Source organism: Amblyraja radiata, chromosome 5, assembly GCF_010909765.2.
Source record: "Amblyraja radiata isolate CabotCenter1 chromosome 5, sAmbRad1.1.pri, whole genome shotgun sequence".
NCBI classification, from domain to species: domain Eukaryota; kingdom Metazoa; phylum Chordata; class Chondrichthyes; order Rajiformes; family Rajidae; genus Amblyraja; species Amblyraja radiata.
Window position 1 is genome coordinate 27,187,760 of NC_045960.1, and position 19,490 is coordinate 27,207,249.

General features: G+C 39.8%; 1 protein-coding gene across 4 annotated transcripts in view; it reads right to left on the minus strand.

Annotated features, from left to right (window-relative positions):
* The window catches only part of ibtk (inhibitor of Bruton tyrosine kinase), a 111,998-nt gene that overhangs the window by 51,053 nt on the left and 41,455 nt on the right, over nt 1–19,490 (minus strand). For 3 of the 4 annotated variants that reach the window (XM_033020825.1, XM_033020823.1, XM_033020824.1), the window contains 6 exons: nt 15,882–16,059; nt 11,721–11,901; nt 6,893–7,498; nt 3,386–3,472; nt 538–620; nt 414–451 (listed from right to left, as the gene is read on the minus strand). In XM_033020825.1, coding sequence (XP_032876716.1) covers nt 414–451; nt 538–620; nt 3,386–3,472; nt 6,893–7,498; nt 11,721–11,901; nt 15,882–16,059 — 1,173 coding nt within the window. The remainder of the gene's footprint in view (nt 1–413; nt 452–537; nt 621–3,385; nt 3,473–6,892; nt 7,499–11,720; nt 11,902–15,881; nt 16,060–19,490) is intronic. The other variant, XM_033020826.1, reaches the window with a different exon arrangement.

The following is a 19,490-nucleotide window of genomic DNA, read 5'->3' on the forward strand; positions in this document are numbered from 1 at the left end:
TAATTTTATATACTTCTGTCAAGTCTCATCTCAACCTCCAGCGCTCCAGAGAAAACAATCTAAGTCTATCCAACCTCTCCTCTAGCTGAATCCTTCCAATCCAGGCATCCAGACACGGTGGGCTGAAGGGCCTGTTTCCGTTTGGTATGACTTTGATAAATGTTGGCCTTGCACCATAGCATTCAATAGTAAATATAAATTAAATGGACTATAGAAGTTGTAATGGTATCAGAATAATGCACCATAACAGCTTTCCTCTGATTTATAGATTAAGCAAATAGCTCTGAAATTTCAAACCCTGTTACAATTATAAGGAACATAGACACAAAACACTGGAATAATTCAGTGGGACAGACAGCATCTCTGGAGAAAAGGAATGGGTGACATTTCAGGTCGAGATCCTTCTTCAGTACCTCAATCCAGGCGTTGCTCAGCATACTGTGAAAGTACTCTAGAAGGAATGAAAAACCATTATAAATATTCCCAAACAGAAATAAAAACATACAGATTCAAAATATTAAAAACAAGCATCTTTACCCAGTCTTGCACACAGCACACATTTGTGGCAGAGAAACTCTTTTCCATCTTCTGACATCAAAGTTACATCACACAAATAGGAACTAAGAAATAAAGCAAAGATAAGGGAAACAAGCTCAATCCAGGCAAAATCAACACAATGGAACTGTATAACAACTGCAGAAAACTAAAGAAAATCTTAAATCTTTATCATCTTTATAACAGAATAAAGATTGTTTTGATGTATGGTACTTAGCTGTTATAAACATAAAGGCTTCTGGAGTATGCATCTCCTTCCCTCCAACAGGCATATTCCACAAGTGTTCTATTTCATGAGCATTGCCAGCCCTGTGGTACCATACTTAAGATGACAATTTTTAAAGAATGTACTAAAAGTCTCGGTTTATCTGATATAATAAAGCATTACAATTCAGTCGAAGTTATATGTCTCAATGTTACTGCACGAAGAGCATTGTGGTTAACCAGTGCAACCTTGTACAGTCAATTATGGCTACAGTTTTATACACATAGGGGAATTGAAGGTCGGCAAATTTTTGATTAAAACATCCTTGCAGACAGAAGCTTTCATCCCATTCGCATGGGAATCCATATCAAAATGTTGGACTGGTGATTGTCTAACTTCTCTTTCCCATCTTGATCTGATACCTATAGTCTATGCAACATGTATGCTTTAAAGAGATCCAAATTTAATGCCTAATAACAATTTAAGTATTAAAAGGGGACAATTTTGGAAGTGAACAGATTCAAAACTTTACACTCTGAAAATGAGGTTCATTTCACACAGAATGTACCACTGGCTGCAACTCAGAAAGATGCATCAGTTCTAATACAGAAGTTGGAGACACAAGGAACTGCAGATGCTGCAATCTTGAGCAAATTGCAAAGTGCTGGAGGAACTCAACGCATCTGAAGAAGGACCTTGATCTGAAACATCGTCTGTCCGTTTCCTCCACAGATGCTGCCTGACAGGCTGACTTCCTCCAGCACTTTGTTTTGTTTAAGAAATTAAGTTAGCTGAAGTTGTATAGTTGATGCATCTCTACAATTGTTTGGGAAAGTGCAATACAGGCAGTGGTTGTTGAAGTCAGACGACAGGGCCAGTGAGTGATGAAGGGAGCAACCTCTTCAAAATGCTGCAGAGAAAGGGAAGCTATGTCTGGTAATGGAATCTCATTACTTTGCTCTCTCATATGCGGAACTTGTCAGTACATTTGTGATATTGGCACGGTTTTCTCAGGTTGACCTGCCAGGCATATCCTACAGCTCTATATTTCACAACTTTTACATTCCTTTGTGTTCTCACTCTCAAACAGTTCTCATTTCATTTGTTTTAAGTTATTTTGTTCAGATTTTTTCCTTCCAGCAGGTCCCATTAATCTTATCATCGGGACAGCCTTGCTTACAATTCATCACTGAAGCAACCCTGGCCTCTCGCCCTCTGTCCTAACCAACACCTTCCCAGCTATAAGTACAACTTTCTCTCTTTCCCACTTCTGACAAGAGTTGTCGGCCAGACCTATTAACCCTGTTTCTCTTTCCTCCAACGTTACCTAACAGCTATTTCTGGCAGTTTCTCTTTGATTTCAGATTTCCTGCCTCTGCAGTTTGTTTTTCGTTATCCACTTAGAATTATAGACCTGTAAAGCACGTAAACATGCCTTTTGGTCTACCTTGACCGTCGACATATTGGGATAGACCCATTTGCCTGTATTATGCCCATAGTCCTTCCTATCATATATTTGTCCAGATGTTTTTTGAAGTCGTAATTGTATTTGTTTCTATAGCTTCATCTGGCAGTTCACTCCAAATATGGGCAACCTCTGAGTGAAAAAGTTTCCCCCGAGGTCCTTCTTAAGTAGTTCCACTCTCACCATAAACCTATGCCCTCTGGTTTTAGAATCCTCCAACCTAGGAAAAAGACTGTGTTCACTTTATCCATGTGTCTCATAATCATATATCTCAATAAAGTCAGCCACATATGCTCCAAACAAAAAGCCCCAATCTATCGAACTTTCCCGAACTCAAGCCTGCCTTCTTCTGCAACCGTTCCAACTTAATGATATCCTTCCTATACCTAGATCATGCATCATGATGTCCCAACCTTTGCACTCAACAACCTCCCAATGAAGGCAAACATGCCAAATGCCTTATTCCACCTCCTCGCCGCTTTTCAGGAACCATGCACATTCTCAGATTCTCCATTCTAGCAACTCTCCAGAACTACCTCTTTTCACTGTAACTCAGTACACTAGACAATAAACTAAACTCATAAACTAAACTCACTTACTGTGGAATTCTTGCTCTAGTTTGACATTTCAAAGTGTAACTCCTCACACTTGTCACAATTTGCCATTCCTTGATACACCTTCCCAACTGATCTAGTATTATTGTAAACTTAAGATATTCTTCATCACAGTCTACTATGCCATCAATTTGGGTGTCATCTGCAAACTTACTATCAACGTAAACAACATTGTCATCCAAATTGGGAATGTCTATTACAAACAGTAAAGGACACAGCACCACCCCTACGGCACACCGCTACTCAAAGGCCTCCAATCAGAAAAATAACCCTCCATGACTATCCCTTGACTCCCTCTTCCAATCCAATTTTGAATCCAAGTGGCAAGTTCACCTTGGATTCCATGTGATCTGACCTTCCAGACAAGCCTACCATGTGGCACCTTTTCAAAGGCCTTTCCAAATTCGATTTAGACACCATCCATTGCCCAACCCTCATCAATTCTCTTGATCACCTCTTAAAAAAAACTCTGAGATTTGTGAGTTACGATTTCCCACTTATGACGAACATTTTAACATTGTTTTCTTACATTTTTATTGTACCTACCACTTTTTCAGAGCGAACTTAAATTTGTTTCCAGTTATTTTGTGCACAACTTTTATCTTCCAATTTTCCAATTTAACGCCATCTAGCCTGCAATATACAATATGTAGAAGGTTATTAAGCATCAAATGACACTAGTCCCACCTGCCCGCATTTGACTGATAACCTTCTGAACTTATCCTAACCATGTACCTGTCAAAATGTCTGTTAAACCTGATAATACCTGGTTCAACGACCTCCTCCGGCAGCTCGTTCCATATACCCAATGTCCATTGGATAAAAATGTTACCCCCTCAGGTTCCTATTAAATCAACCCCCCCCCCCCTCACCTTAAACCTATGTCCTCTTGTTCTCGATTCCCCTACTATGGGCAAAGGACTCTGGGCATTTGCCCAATCTATTCCTCTCATGATCTAGTCAATCTAGTGTGAACTCCATCATCAAGTTCGCCGACGACACCACTGTGGTCGGACAAATCACAGATAGGGACGAGTCAGAGTATAGAACTGAGATTGACCGACTGACCAAATGGTGCCAGCACAACAACCTGGCTCTCAACATCAGTAAGACCAAGGAACTGACTGTGGACTTTCGTAGGAGAAGGATGAGGCCCCACAATTCTGTTCGTATCAATGGGACGATGGTGGAGAGGGTCAATAACTTCAAATTCCTGGGTGTGCATATTTCCGAAGATCTTTCCTGGACCCAGCACACCGATGCAATTATAAAGAAGACACATCAGCGACTCTACTTCCTGAGAAGATTACGGAGATTCGGCATGTCGAAGAGGATTCTCCTAAACCTCTACTGGTGCACAGTAGAGAGTATTATGACCAGTTGCATCGTGGCCTGGTTCGGCAACTTGTACGTCCAGGAGCGAAAAAGACTACAAAAAGTTGTGACCACTGGCCAATCCATCACTGGCTTTGACCTCCCCACCGTCGAAGGGATCTATCGTAGTCGCTGCCTCAAAAAGGCAGCCAAAATCATCAAGGACCCTCACCATCCTGGCCACACACTCATCTCACCATTGCCATCAGGAAGAAGGTACAGGAGCCTGAAAGCTGTAACGTCCAGGTTCAGGAACAACTTCTTCCCTACAGCCATCAGGCTATTAAACACAACAACGAATAAGCTCTGAACTGCAAAATTCCATATTATTATTGCACTATATTTGTTATTTATTAAACTTTTTCTTTTTTTTCCTTTTCCCCCGTTATGTACTATGTTCACATATTCACAGATTCTGTTGTGCTGCAGCAAGTAAGAATTTCATTGTCCCATCCGGGACATATGACAATAAAACACTCTTGACCTCTATAAGATCACGCTTCATCCTCCTGTGGTCTACGGAATAAGAGCCTTCTCAACTTCAAAGCTCAGGCCTTCACAACTCCAAATTTCTACACTCGGACTGATGTAGGCCAATGTACCAAAAGCCTTCTGGACCATCCTATCTAACTATGATGCCACTTTCAAAGAACTCTGTACCTGCACTCTTAGATCCCTCTGCTCTACAGCACTCCCCAGTGCCCTGTCATTCACTATGTACAACCCACCCTCGTTAGACTGCCCAAAATGTTACACCGTGCATTTCACTGTATTAAATTCCATCAACCATTCCTCAGCTCACATGCCCAACCGATCAAGATCCTGCTGCAATTTTTGACAACCATCTTCACTATCTACAATACCACCTACTTTAGTGTCATCTGCAAATTTGCAAATCATGCCTTGTACGTTCTCATCCAAATCAAAGGTATAGATGACAAACAGCCAGTACCGAACCCTGAGGAACACCACTAGTCACAAGCCTAGAGCAACCTTCCACCATCACCCTCTGCTTCCTTCCAGGAAACCAATTTTCCAGAGCAGCATATGCAGATCCTTGTCAAATACCTTGCTGAAATCCATATATACAATGTCTACAGCTCTGCCCTCATCAACCTTTTTGGTCCCATCTTCAAAAAACTAAATCAGATTTGTGAGACACGATCTCCCATTTACAAAACTGACCATCTCTAATCAGCCTTTGTCCATCAAATGCATGTTTATCTTGTCGCTCAGAATACTCTCCAGTAACTTTCTGACCACAGACGTTAGGCTCACTGGCCTATAGTTCCCAGGCTTTTACCTGCAGCCCCTGCGAAATAAAGGCACAACATTTGCCACCCTCCAATCTACCGACACCTCACCCTTATCTAATGAATACTCGTAAATCTTACCTGCAATTTCCTCTCTAGTTTCACACAGTGTCCTTGGATTTATATGATCAGGCCCAGGATATTTGTCTACCTTCATAATTGTCAGAACCTTCAGCACCTCTTCGAACGTAACACTACTAACTGCCCTCAAGACACTTCCATTGACTGCCCCGTACCCTGGTCCTCATGTCCTCCGCCATGGAAAAACAGAGAAGAAATATTCATTGACCTTGCCCTTCGCCTGCGGTTCCATGCAGAGTTGACCGCTTTGATTCACGAGGTGTCCCATTCTCTCTCTAGTTAACCATTTTCCCTTTAGGCATTTATAAAATCTATTGGGATTATCATCAATATTATCTAGGATAGTAGAGTTCTCCTGTCCTCTTTTTGCCCTCCTGATTTTCTTTATCAGCTTGCTCCTTCGGGATATAAAAGGGATTTATATTAACTGGATCAAAAGTGCTGGAAACAGTGAAAGGAAAAAAAAGCCATTAGTTTAAAATATGCACTTGTATAAGCGAGTTCGGTATTCCGACCGTGCATGCCCAGGTCATAGGTCACCCGTGATAAACATTCTCAGCAGCTGTGCTGCTGCGTGAATACAGACCTGCGTGTCATCCGTAGTCAGGATCGAACCCGTGTCTCCGGCGCTGCAAGAGCTGTTGAATTGCTACTGGACCGTCTGTCCCCTCCCGAGTGTCCCATCCCTGTCCGGGGGAGGCCGGAGATGTCCAGGGTGACACTGGCTTACAGCCAGCATGGACCGTCAGTCCAGGGCTGTCGGTTAGCCCTGCGGAACAGGCAGAGTTGAGCTGGAGTTTGCGCTTCTTCACCGCGCTGTAAGCCTAGGGCCGCCACTGCTCCGGGCCGGTGTCCCGTCAGTCCAGGGACTGGGATGGGACAATCGGGAAGGGACAGGGATGGTCCAGTAGCAATTCAACAGCTTGCAGCGCCGGAGACCTGGGTTCGATCCTGACTGCGGATGAAACGCAGGTCTGTACACATGCAGCAGTTCAGCTGCCGAGAATGTCTCTCCGCCAGTCCAATCTCTCCCCGTCTCCCACTCGCATCTGCCCCCTCTCTCTCTCTCTCTCCCGCTACCTGGCACCCCCGGGTTAGATTAAATATTTTTTTACACATAAATTATGAATAAAGATATGAATTTATACACAGTTTATACAGCCAGCGTTTCATTCGCTTTTTCTTTATCGCGAATGATCTTTGACAAATCCCATGATTCCTTGCGTTTTTCGGAATACCGAACTCGCTTATTGCACCTCTTATAGGGTTTCCGCTCCATTCTTACCTTGCAGATAGACTAGTAAGACCAAGTTTTTTTGCTGTAGCCTGCAGCATTTTAACTGGATTTGCCTCTTCATTAAGCCCTTTATTCTTTTTGCTGGGTTTATTTTTGGGCTTTGATTTCTGACTCTGCTGGTTTTCAAAAATAGCTGATGCAGATTTCCCTTTAAAATCTTCACAAAATTTGAATTTCTGCATAGAGCTCTCCAATGTGGATATCAGTGGATTTTGATAAGTTTCTATTTTATCTGTGAATTGGATTTTTGGTTTGTAGCCGTCTGTTAGCAAGTCACAGGTGTCTGTATATATGAATTGTAAAATATAGGCAAACAAGTCGACTTGAATCTTATCCAGAACGTACAAGTCACATCCCACTACATCCTCGTCTTGCAAATGGGCATCAGGGATCTCCACGTGGTCTCCATCAGGAAAGAAAAGCTTTCGAAAGAAGTCGGATCGCATAGCCAGGATGTACTTATGACTTGGAAAAATTTGATTGCCAACCTGACACGTGACATCATGGATATTGTCAGTTTCACTGACTTCCCTGAGAAGTTTTCCTAAGTCTTCAGTAAAACTTGAAGATGACGCATTTGGAATTTCATAGAGGCTAAAAATAAAATAAAACATTTCATCAAAATGTAAAGGTGTAAACAGAACACCAAACCCGGTGACACAGCAAGCCTGGTGAAGATGGTTTTAGCAGAAGAAATAGGTCAATGTAATGGGCAGTTATTGTTCAACATTAAGAAATGCGGACACATTTTGTTAAAGAAGCTATAACAAAGATAATGCAAGTTTCAATAAAATGGGCTAGATGGTTATATGGATGAGTTAAAAAGGTGAACCATAGAAAGAAAGTGGGTTAAATATAAATGTACGAAAATGGCACTTGGCACAATTCATATAGATTAGACATTAGGCCATATTTGGAGAGCTGGATGCGTTCAAGATAAACCAATTTGCAGGAATATTAAATCCGTGTAAATGGCACAGAAAATGCATCAGAAAAACTTGAACAATTAGGGTCTTTATCCCACAAGGGAGATTAAAGAGGATAATCTTATTGATCATCAAAATGATGCAGTTTTGAGATAGGTTTCACCGATTGACATTAGTCACTAGAAAACAATCTAATAATTATCATAATCAGGAAAAGAGTTAAAACCATATCAGAAAGTGAAATGTGTTACTACAAATATTTTGAAAGTTAGAGACGATACTCACGAGTATTTGTTAAGGAAGAATGTAAAGCAGATACAGGAAATTAGATGAAAGTAAATGGAGCAGACTGATGATCTAGCACTAACTGAAGTGAAACATTGCATCAAAAGGCCACCTGTGCGATTATTCCGGTTACTATATAACAAAATGTTAAGATTTACTACCAAGTCTCCTACATAGTGTTTTTCATAAATTTCGGACAACATATTCTCTCCCAGATGTCATAGGTTTAAGGACAAGGGGGAAGATTTAATGGGAACCCGAGGGGTAATTTTTTTACACAAAGGGTGGTGGGTGCATTGAACAACCTGGCGGAGGAGGTAGTTGAGGCAGGTATTATCACAAAGTTAATAAAAACATTTGGACAGGTACATAGATCAGATAGGTTTAGAGGGATATGGGCCAAAAGTGGGGAGGTGAGACTGTTGGTCGGAGTGGGCAAGTTGGGCCATACGGCTTGTTTCCATGCTGTAGTACTTGTTATGTAATTTTTAAACATGGTAATTGTTATAATGCAAGTAACTTGACTTGACTTGACTTGAACTTAGCAACACATAAATGACATAACAAATAAACCATTGATTCAATTTATAAATTCTGAGGAAGATCTCAAAATACTTGCATAAGATAGATAATGACTACCCAACAGGATGGAGACAGCCTTGGTTCAAACATAGAAAATAGGTGCAGGAGTAGACCATTCGGCCCTTCGAGCCTGCACTGATTCAATATGATCATGGCTGATCATCCAACTCAGTATCCCGTACCTGCTTTCTCTCCATACCCCCTGATCCTCTTAGCCAACGCCTCAGCTGGTAGACAGCAACTCATTGTATTGGCACTGCCCAGTTACTGCTCTGGAAACTAAATCTGGATTTGTGTACAAAACACTGGAGCGATTCCAGTACTAACAATTAACCCAATTGTTTATGTAGTGGAAAAGCAAATCTTATAATTATCACATTTCCAACTAAATCTAAAGATATCTGAAGGTGTAATGCTACATCTAGTGAGGCATTTTAGAAAGCAAAACAATACACATTTTGAAGACATGGCTCACAAATGAGAGTTCTGCTTTTGCCTGAAGCAACAATTTATTTGCAGCAAGCTTTTAATATTTTAGTCCAAATAAAATTATTGATAATTGTATAGGTTTCTGCATCTCAGATCCCTGTTTTCACTTTCCATTTCTTTGTACGTGCACTTAGCCTGCTAATTCATTAGCAAAAACAATTCCCCTTTGGTTCTGTCTTCTGCTTTTTTCTTTCCCCTGTACAGATGCTATCTCAGCTGCTGAAATTCCCATCACTTTTTGTTCATAAGTCAATTTAAATCTAGTCATTAATGCAGAATAATATGTCGCTTTTCCTAACAGGTAAAGTTTGTTTCATTTATTACATTGCTTCATTTCCTACAAAGTAATAAAAGAGTTACATATTAAATAAAAGTTAAAATAAAGCAAGAAATTAAACAAAGCCAATAACATTATATAACTGGGACATCCTATGCAGTAAACCTCAATAATCCAGGATGTGGTATTAGTTTCCAGACCATTGAATGCTACTCCTATTAAGACTCAAACACACATATTTCACTATTTTATATAGTACATAATAGTTTAAAGGGAGCAAGAAATGGAATTTGGTAAATTTCAGCCAGCGTTTAGCCTCTACTCTGGTGTCTACTCCAGCTACACATTCACTTAATACTATGTTTTTTGTACAACTAAATGATTGTTTCAATAATTGATTGTATCATTGTTATCAGTTTCATTCCATTTATATCTCAATAAATATGTGCACATATCGTTATCACACAGGATAGGGGGTCATCATTGACACCCTATGACATCTATGACACACTATAACCACAGTAATCTCACGATTGAAGGGTCAGCAGTGAAGAAATGTGGTCTGCCCTGGATTTTGCCAAGATTAAGTGTTTATGGAGCTGCATTCATCCAGGCAAGTGGTGAATAGTTGACACTTGGCCTGCCTCTTATCAATAGTGGAAAGTTCAATCATAACTTTCAGTACGGATGTCTGAGGTTGTGGGGAGAAGGCAAGAGAATGGGGTTAGGAGGGAGAGATAGATCAGCCAGGATTGAATGGCGGAGTAGACGATGGCCAAATGGCCTAATTCTACTCCTAATCCTTATGACCTTATGACCATAACGTAGCTTACAATAGTTGAGCCGTGAATACAGTCGAGAGGAAGTTGGGAGGTAATGCAAGGGAAGAGGGTAGGCGAGGCAAAGATGATTGACCTCTAACAACAACCATCAAGTTCCTTTACACTATGTATGACGGTCAGTTGTGAACCTTCCCCATTTTAAATTAACTTCAGTTTAATAACCCTCCTTGACAACGCTGTACGACAACAATATACACACATATTTATTGAGATATAAATGAAGTGAAACTGATGATAATACAATTATTCAATCAAATGTTGCTTGAATCTAACCTAGAATCTAATCCTTGATAATAAATGGGCCATGGTTTTAATGAAGCAGAGTGATCGTTGCACAACTGAAAATGAGCATCAGTGAGAGTTACATTGTCCTATCTGGGACATATGACAATAAAACACTCTTGACTCCTGACTAGTGATCCATTTCTGCCAGTGTAATTTAAAGTGATCTTTCAACAATTTGATACTGGTTAAAAGTGGACTAAGATAGATACAAAAAGCTGGAGTAATTCAGCGGGACAGGCAGCATCTTTGGAGAGAAGGAATGGGAGACCTTTCGGGTCGAGACCCTTCTTCAGCCAAGTCAGGGGAAAGGGAAATGAGAGATATAGATGGTGATGTGGAGAGAACAATGAATGAAAGATATTTGTTAAAAGTAACAATGATAAAGGAAACAGGCCATTGTTAACTTTGTTGGATGAAAACAAGAAGCTAGTGCGTCTTGGGTGGGGGAGGGATGGAGAGGGAATGTTGGATTACTTGAAGTTAGAGAAATCACTATTCATACCATTGGGCTGTAAGCTGCTAAATGGGGCGACCATTCAACTAAGTCTGGTCTACATCTTTATTGGGGTATAAAATAATGTGAAGAGATTGAGGCAGTTGGACACACTTCAGAGCAAATAATTAACTCCTGTTCCTAAATGGCATAATGTCCTGCCAAACCATATCTGCTATTTTATATTTCTTGGGATTTTGAGAAATCTAATTAATTTTGAAAAAAATATTCTTTTAGCGAGTAATAATATAATCTACGCGGAAAGTCAATAATTAGAATGTTTACAATCTAATTAGCCATGAGATAGCAAAAGTAACACAAACAGGGCATAGCTTTAAGGTGAGAGGGGCATAGCTAAAAGGGGCAATTTTTTTAAATATAGAGGGTTCCAGAACGCGCTGGTGGTGAAGGCAGAAACGAGTGGCATTTAGGAGCCCTTTCAAGCCCTATGCAGGGATATGAATCATGTGCAGATAGACTATCATGTTCAGCAAAGACATTGTGGGCCGAAGGGTCTGTTCTTGTGCTGTACTGTTCCATCTTCTATTTTCAAAAGTAGTTTCCTTCTCTTATGTCATTTGTCCTGCTGCGTGAATGCAAGTTAGGCATGGACACTGCACAAAGTAAATAAAGTTACCTAGTTTTAGGATCAGACTGCAAAATAGCAAAGTTGCGCCCATTTGAATCACTTGCAACGGAAACAGCACGATGAACGCAAGGTAGTTTCTCCAGTTTTATCCTTTCATACAAGTTGTTGCTCAATTCCGTAGTGTTAATCACTTGATCCATAGGATTCTTCAGAATACAGGACAATTCATCTAATAAAAAGGAAAATAAATTCAAGCATTATTACACATTTTAAACAAATAAGGAAAACAATCCAAATGGGAGGTAATTAGACATCACACAGGCTGTTCCTGCATTGAAAATAACAATTTATGAGTAATGTATCAGCAAATTTTACAAAGGCATTGCAGCAATTATGTTTTGATGTATGAAAAGCAGGAATATCATTTGTTATGCCTGTGATATGTTATTTTTAAACATCTGTCTACATTGCACTTTAATTCCTCAAGTGCAAGATTTAACTCAAGTACCAAAACAAACTGTGACGGGTCTCCTATCAATTTCTAAAGACTTGCGTTATGAATGGCAAACTTAAAATAGGCCATCCGTCAGAGATCAATAGTTTAAACAAAAAAACAACTTCTCCTTAATTCTTCCCATCTCCGAGCACCAAACAAGATAGAAGGTCATTTGATAGCGTGAAACATCAATGCAGATTCCCATAGATGCAGCCCAACTTGCTGAACATCTCCAGTGTCCTCCAGAGATTACCACCGGATGGCGCCAGCATTGGCTGCCTTGCCACAGTCTGTTTGTCCCTTCCTTCTTTGTTTAGTATGTGTTAAATGTATGTTTTTAGTGTTCTTTAGCTTGTTTTATGTGGGGGGGATGGGGAGGGAATGGGGGAAACTATTTTAAAATCTTTTACCTCGACGGAGAGGCGATTTTTTTCCATATCGTATCTCCGTCCGCACTGCGGCTTAACATTGAGGAGCTGGAGACATTTGCTGGAGTCTGACTTTGGGAGGTCCAACCGTGGGAGCCTGCGGGACTTTTAACATTACAGAGCTCACGATCCCTTTGCCAGGGATCGACCTCTGAGCTCCAACCGCGGGAACCTGCATACTTTAACATCGAGGAGCTTGCAGTCTCTGGTTAGAGACTGACTTCGGGAAGTCCGTGTCGCGGGAGCTTCGACCGCCCCGACACGGGGGCTTCGACCGCCGGCTGCGGAAGCTTCGATCGCCCTGACTGCAGATGGTTCAACTGCCCCGACCGCGGGACAAAAATGAGGGAAGAAGATTAGACTTTATTGCCTTCCATCACAGTGAGGAATGTGGAGAATCCGCTGTGGTGGATGTTTATGTAAACTTTTATGCAGTTGTGTGTCTTGTTGCTTTTTTTTAGTATGGCTATATGGTAATACATATATCACTGTACCTTAATTGATACAAGTGACAATAAAAGACCTTAGAAACCTTACTCTATTTCACACGTCCAGCAGTTTTTGAGTTTCAAAGAAAAACATTTTAATTGCCATGACTACTCGTGTAATTGTGAAGAAATATCAAAAATGGTTTATGTAAATGCAAAGTTACGCATTTAAAGTTGTACACATAATTGTTTCGTATGTACATAATCAATTCACATTGAATAAGAGCCGTTAGTTTAGATGAAACATACTAGTTACTCATTCAGAAGCATCCAAATTTGAAGGAGGTAAATTCCCTGGTTGCACCACCAGATGGAGCAACATAGAAGTGAGCTGGATGATGGCACACGCAATATGGAATTGTGTTGAATTAGATATATCAACAAAGGAACTGGCTGCTGGACTACCTGACTGGCAGACCTATCATTTAGAACTGGTCAAGACATTTCCTCCACCTCTGACCCTCAACACTGGGCTCCTCGGGGATGTGTGTTTATTCCCGTTCTACTTCCCCCACACCCACGGCTGTGTGACCAAGTACAACACCAACCCAATTTCTAAGTTCGCTGACGACACCACTGTCGTCAGTCAGATCAACAAAAATGAAGCGATGAAGCACAGAAAGGAGATTAAGAACTTTGTGTCATGGTGCCAGAACAACCTAACTCTTAATGGCTTCAAGACAAAGGAGTTGGTTGTTCAGCTAATGAATGGGGAGGAGAATATAACTAAATCTTCATCAATGGCGCTGCTGTAGAGATGGTCGACACCTTCCAGTTCCTTGGGATCGCACATCACCAGCAACCTACTCTGGACCCTACACAGTTGTGATTAAGAAATTTACTTCCCTAACGCATCTGAAAGGACTTGGTATGTCCACAGGATTCTCTTGAACTTCCATAGATGCACTATAGAAAGTATTTTGACAGGATGCATCTCAGCCTGGTATAGCAAGCACTCTACTCTTGATGACCTGAACCTGCAGAGAGTGGTGAACCCTGCCCGGTCCATCACCGTTCATCACTTTCTTCTGTCCAGTCCATCTTCATGGTGCATTGTATCATGAAGGCTGGAAATATCATCAAGGATGCCTACAATAGGCAATAGACAATAGGTGCAGGAGTAGGCCATTCGGCCCTTCGAGCCAGCACCGCCATTCAATGTGATCATGGCTTACCACCCTGGCCAATCCTAATTTCCCTCTTCCACCTTCTGGATGAAGATCCAGGAGCTTGAAAGCCCACATTTACAGACTCAAGAATAGCTTCTTCCACAAGAAACTCCATACTCCAACCCAATCATCTTCAAGGAGGTGCTGTCAAATACTCTTACTCTTATCATTAGCTCATTCGGTTATTCTATTATTGCACTTGAGGACTGTTTTTACACTACTTCCGATTGCACTATAATCTTTGCACCATTCATAGAGTCACACAGCGTGTAAATGGCCACCGACCCAACTTGCCCACACCGACCAACATGTCCCATCTACACTAGTCCCACCTGCCTATGCTTGGCCCATATCCCCCTAAACCTATGGTGGTTTATCATAACCTAAACCTAACCTACACACATTCTGGTGTTTTGCATTCTTGTGGTATTTATTATTATTGTATGTACACTGTGTACTCACTCAAAGAGCTTTATGAAAACAAGCTATTGCATTGCACCCTACTGTGTATGACAATAAACAAACCCAAATTAAATAATTAGTCACTTCAAATTAATTGTGTAAATTTGCACAAGCCAATACTTTTCTATTTTGTTCCTGTTAACTATGAATTTTTATTTATATCTGGAGAACCATTTAAAGATACTATTACTTAAGCAGTTACCACATACTGAAGCTCAAATTTAACAAAAATCAGAACATTAAGTATTAACCTGATCATTCCAAGGCAGAATCAGATGCAAGAGCTCAGCAGGATAAAAATTGCTCGCTACAAATTTAAGCACAAAATGTCCTTGATAATTTCTGTAAAAATTAATGGATGGAAACAAAATCACAAGCAGCTTGTGACTTAATTTACAATGAACAATTACAACTGCCAATTTTTGCATTCAGGCACTGGAAAGAAAAACCTGCCTTAAGCCAACATTCCAATTTTGGCTTTAATAGGTTGATTTCAGCCTTCTTTCAGAAAATGAAATGCGCTGTTGATATCCACACATTTAAAATGCCAAGAGTTAGATAAGGATTGTTTTGTTTTAGGGAGGAGAATATGTTGTTAAATGGCATGGGTAAAAGGCAAAAATGAGAACAAAGTTATTCATGTTTAACTTCTTCAGACAGAATTTTATATTTAAAGATTATCAATCATAGATACCGTTACTGAGCATGTTAAATGAAACATACTACTAGTATAGCTCAAATGAATTGCTGGAGCACTAAAGTTAGAATAAACTTGTCAAAGGCATCTTTAGTTTAGTTTGGTTTAAAGATACAGCGCGGAAACAGGCCTTTCGGCCCATCGATCCGTGACAACCAATGATCCCCACACATTAACAATATCCTACACACACCAGGGACAATTTGCAATTATACCATGCCTATTAACGTACAAACCTGTACGTCTTTGGAGTAAACCGGAGACCCTAGAGAAAATCCACGCAGGTCACGGAGAGAAAGTACAAACTCCGTACAGACAAGCACCCGTAGTCAGGATCAATCCTGGGTCTCTGGCACTGTAAGGCAGCAACTCTATCGCTGCGCCACAGTGCCGCCTATCTCAACTAATTGTGTTGCAACATTAAACTTCAATCCGTATATATTATTTCAAACAAGAATGAAATGCTTACCTTTCTTTTCTAAATTCTTTTTTTCTGATTCAGTCCAGCTTCCTGTAAACCCATCCCCATCTTGTGTTACAAAAATCATTCCATTCTTGCTCAAAGCAATATCCGACATGAATACCTGCCGCCCATATGCCCAACGACACTGTTTAGTCAAGCAGTTTGTTGATCTCCAACAAGAAATCTAATTAGGGCACAAGGAGAGCAAGTGAATTAAATATCTTACTATAAATAAATGCTATTTCTCCAAGTGAAGCCTCCTCCTGTATATTCAAAGGACGAGAAACAACACAGCTGTAAAAACAATGAATTGGAAATAATGCATTTGGTCAGATTTGTGCAATAGTCTGTATCCATGAATTTAAACTTAATTAATTTTTTTTTAATCTAGTCAATTTATCATGCTTGACAAGGCCAGGAAAAGAGGGAAATAGGCTTCCTATCCCATTTTTTTGCACAATTCGATCAGACCTAGATAACTGCCCCACAGAATCAAGCTGGAGTAAAACACTTTATCCTGCACATTTTGCTAGTCCAGGACCACCAGATTTTCCAGGCTACTGAATGTTTTTCATATTAATCCTCCAAATTGTTTTAAAACACTTTAGAAGTATGATACACAGCAAAAAGATAAATGTTGTAGTGAACCCGGTATGTTTCAGGGAACCACAGCCACAGGGACCCTAGTGATTGTGAGCAGGGTCACAGTGGGGATTATTATTTCAATAGGAAGACAAATAGAATATTGCTTTAAATGGAAAGAACTGCTCAATGTTAGTGTACAGAGTAACCGAGCTGCACTTGTAGGTATGTTGCAAAGCCTACCTGAAGCGTCGCTGAAAATCTGTCGCTGCGGGTGTGCGCGATTTTGGCGCCGTTTAGAGGGGGCGGGTTTAAAACGCGATTTTCTCTAGGCTGTTCAAATCGAAGATGTTCAGCCTAGTTAATTATTAACGAAAAATCGCTGAAAGACCCCGTCGCAAAAGCTATTATTAGTTTTAAAGGCCTCGTATAATAGTTATAGTAGTTTAAAAATCAATCTCTAAACCCGCGACCACCAGCAACCGCAGGGTCTCATAAAGCAAATAACTGAAGGTAGGCTGCATATTTTTACATTAAAAAGGGCTTCTAAAGATCCCTTTATACAAAGTTTAATATTGCGAGTAGCTCATTTTGGGCCCATTATATCCCGCAGTATTTTTCTCGGCATTTGGGGCACAAATCTACCGCAATGTGAACGTTCTAAACCAGCGCGTTCCACAGGGACCCACTGGAAAGCTGATTTAAATGGGCATTTATTTACAGCAATTGAACACTGAATTCCTTTTTGGCCTATAAATTAATGTAAATGAGATTTTAAAATCATGTTTTATTGTGAATTATTTGTGAATATTATTTGGACATTTAGGCTATTTAAAAATGTTAATCATTTATTAAGAAATGGATAGATGTTTAGATCTAGTAATTGAAGTCTGAAATTAGCTACAATTAGGTAACTAACTAATTATATGCTTTAATTTCAGGTCATCCAAGTAAGATTATTTTATATTTGTTTCAGAATGCTTCAATCTATGATAACTGAAAATTTCATTCAGTTCTCTTAATTTTTAAGAAAGTTATGGGCTTTTGACTGTTCACGATCACAGCTTTTTTGTTATGTCCATAGAAAATCAATAGGGAACAAGATGCTCATTTCCCAGTATGAAAATGGCCATAACTTTTTAAATACTTGAGATATGAAAGTGAATTAGGTGTCAAATTAAACTTCTTTCTATGCTTTATCTGATGGGATAAATTACAGACTTGATTTTTAAAATCTCAAAATTTTGTAACATTGCTAGCACTTGTGCATGAAATGCAACATTTTCACTTGCAGGTTAATATTTGTATTCAAACCTATCAAATACTCTTAAAAGACAAAACTATGACAAAACATTCATCCTCTGGGCAGTATCCTAGACTCAACCACCATCACCATAACCTATTTTTCTATGTTTCTATACTGATCAGAAAGTGTACATTAGCAACAATATGTACTTCTTACATGATGTGGTGCAGTGGTATGACAGGACTTCCTTGACATCATCCATCATACCAAAAATCACCATCACCTCAAAGGTCCACAGCATGGAAATGCCACTATCTGTAAATTGGTCAAAATTGGACATTGGCCAAATATGGAAATAAGTCACCATAGATACTGTGTCAACATCCTGATAGCCAAATAGCATAGCAAGTATAATTTCACTATAAACTGAAGTTGTTCAAGAAGGTGGCTCAATGCTACAATCTCAAAGACTTCAATAATTATTGTTTTATGTCATCCAGAAATTGATAGTTTATCAGCTAGCTCAATCTGTACCTTCAGCGGAGCTCCTGTTACATACAATCTGCTAGAGTTAAACCTCCAGTACCTTTAGGAACTACAAATTTTGGTAAGCAATGAGAATTTAAATTCTATAAAGCAAGATTTTTAAATGCCTCATTAGCACATCATATGCTAGCAAATGTTATTATCCTATCATAACATTTTTAGTGCAAACTAATTGTTTCTTGCAGAATTACACGTATGTTGACTAAAAAGACTTCAGGAACTGCAACGAGTCATGAATGAATATATGTTCAAAAATAAAGCATTTGCACATTGTCAATGAAAATAGATTTCAGACCAGTGACTGAAGTTGACTCTTGTTGCAGATAATTCTACTATAACATAACAGTTATGTTCCTACGAAAGCTAGTGTTATACAAAATCATGTTATAAAAAGAATTGTGTCAATGAAAGAAAGGATTTATGGGCTAAAGTGCTTCAGACTTGCAATAACAATTTTTTTCGCCACCCAACAGGACTAAAGGTATTTTGTTAAGAGCATGTTACAAATACTAAAAATGTATGTTATAATGTTTAATAGAATACCATTGCACAAGCAAATTACGTATTGATTTCAATGGCTATCTGTGGTGAATCTGACAGACAGTGTTCTTAATAGACAGTGGCTGATTACCGCAGGAAGATTACATGGAAGCAATTTTATTCCCAAAGCTGTTTTTTCCAAAGTAGTTTGGAAATTGACAAACCAAAAACAAGCCAACTTTTAAGTGGTTTTCTGGTTCCCCTTCAAAATCGCTTTATGACCAATTCAACCCACATATCGATCATTTTATAACAAACAAGTGCTGCAACAGATTGCTTAGAGAGCTAAAAATTCAGATATGTGCTTAGTAAAATGGATCTATGGAACAATTCATCCAGCAGAATATAAACAGTGGTCACTGGGTGAAATAGGCTTCGGTTCATAAAAATTAGTTTCCATCAATAACAACGTGGTAAAAAAATACTTTACAGTAAACCCTCATTATTACGGGCCTCTTTATAATGGATTCCGGTTATAGCGGACAGACGTACCGACCTTTCCGTCAGTCCGGGCTGCCGACACCACCCCCGGCCCACATCATCTCCCTGGCCACTTCCAGGCCGGGCTGCCAACGCCATCTACAGTCCGTACCACCTCCCTGGCCCCTTCCACTATTTATACAATGATACTAGTTTACTCGGTAGTCCCTCACGTGATTATTGCGAACAATCGACTATGGCGACATCATTCTCCTCCCTGT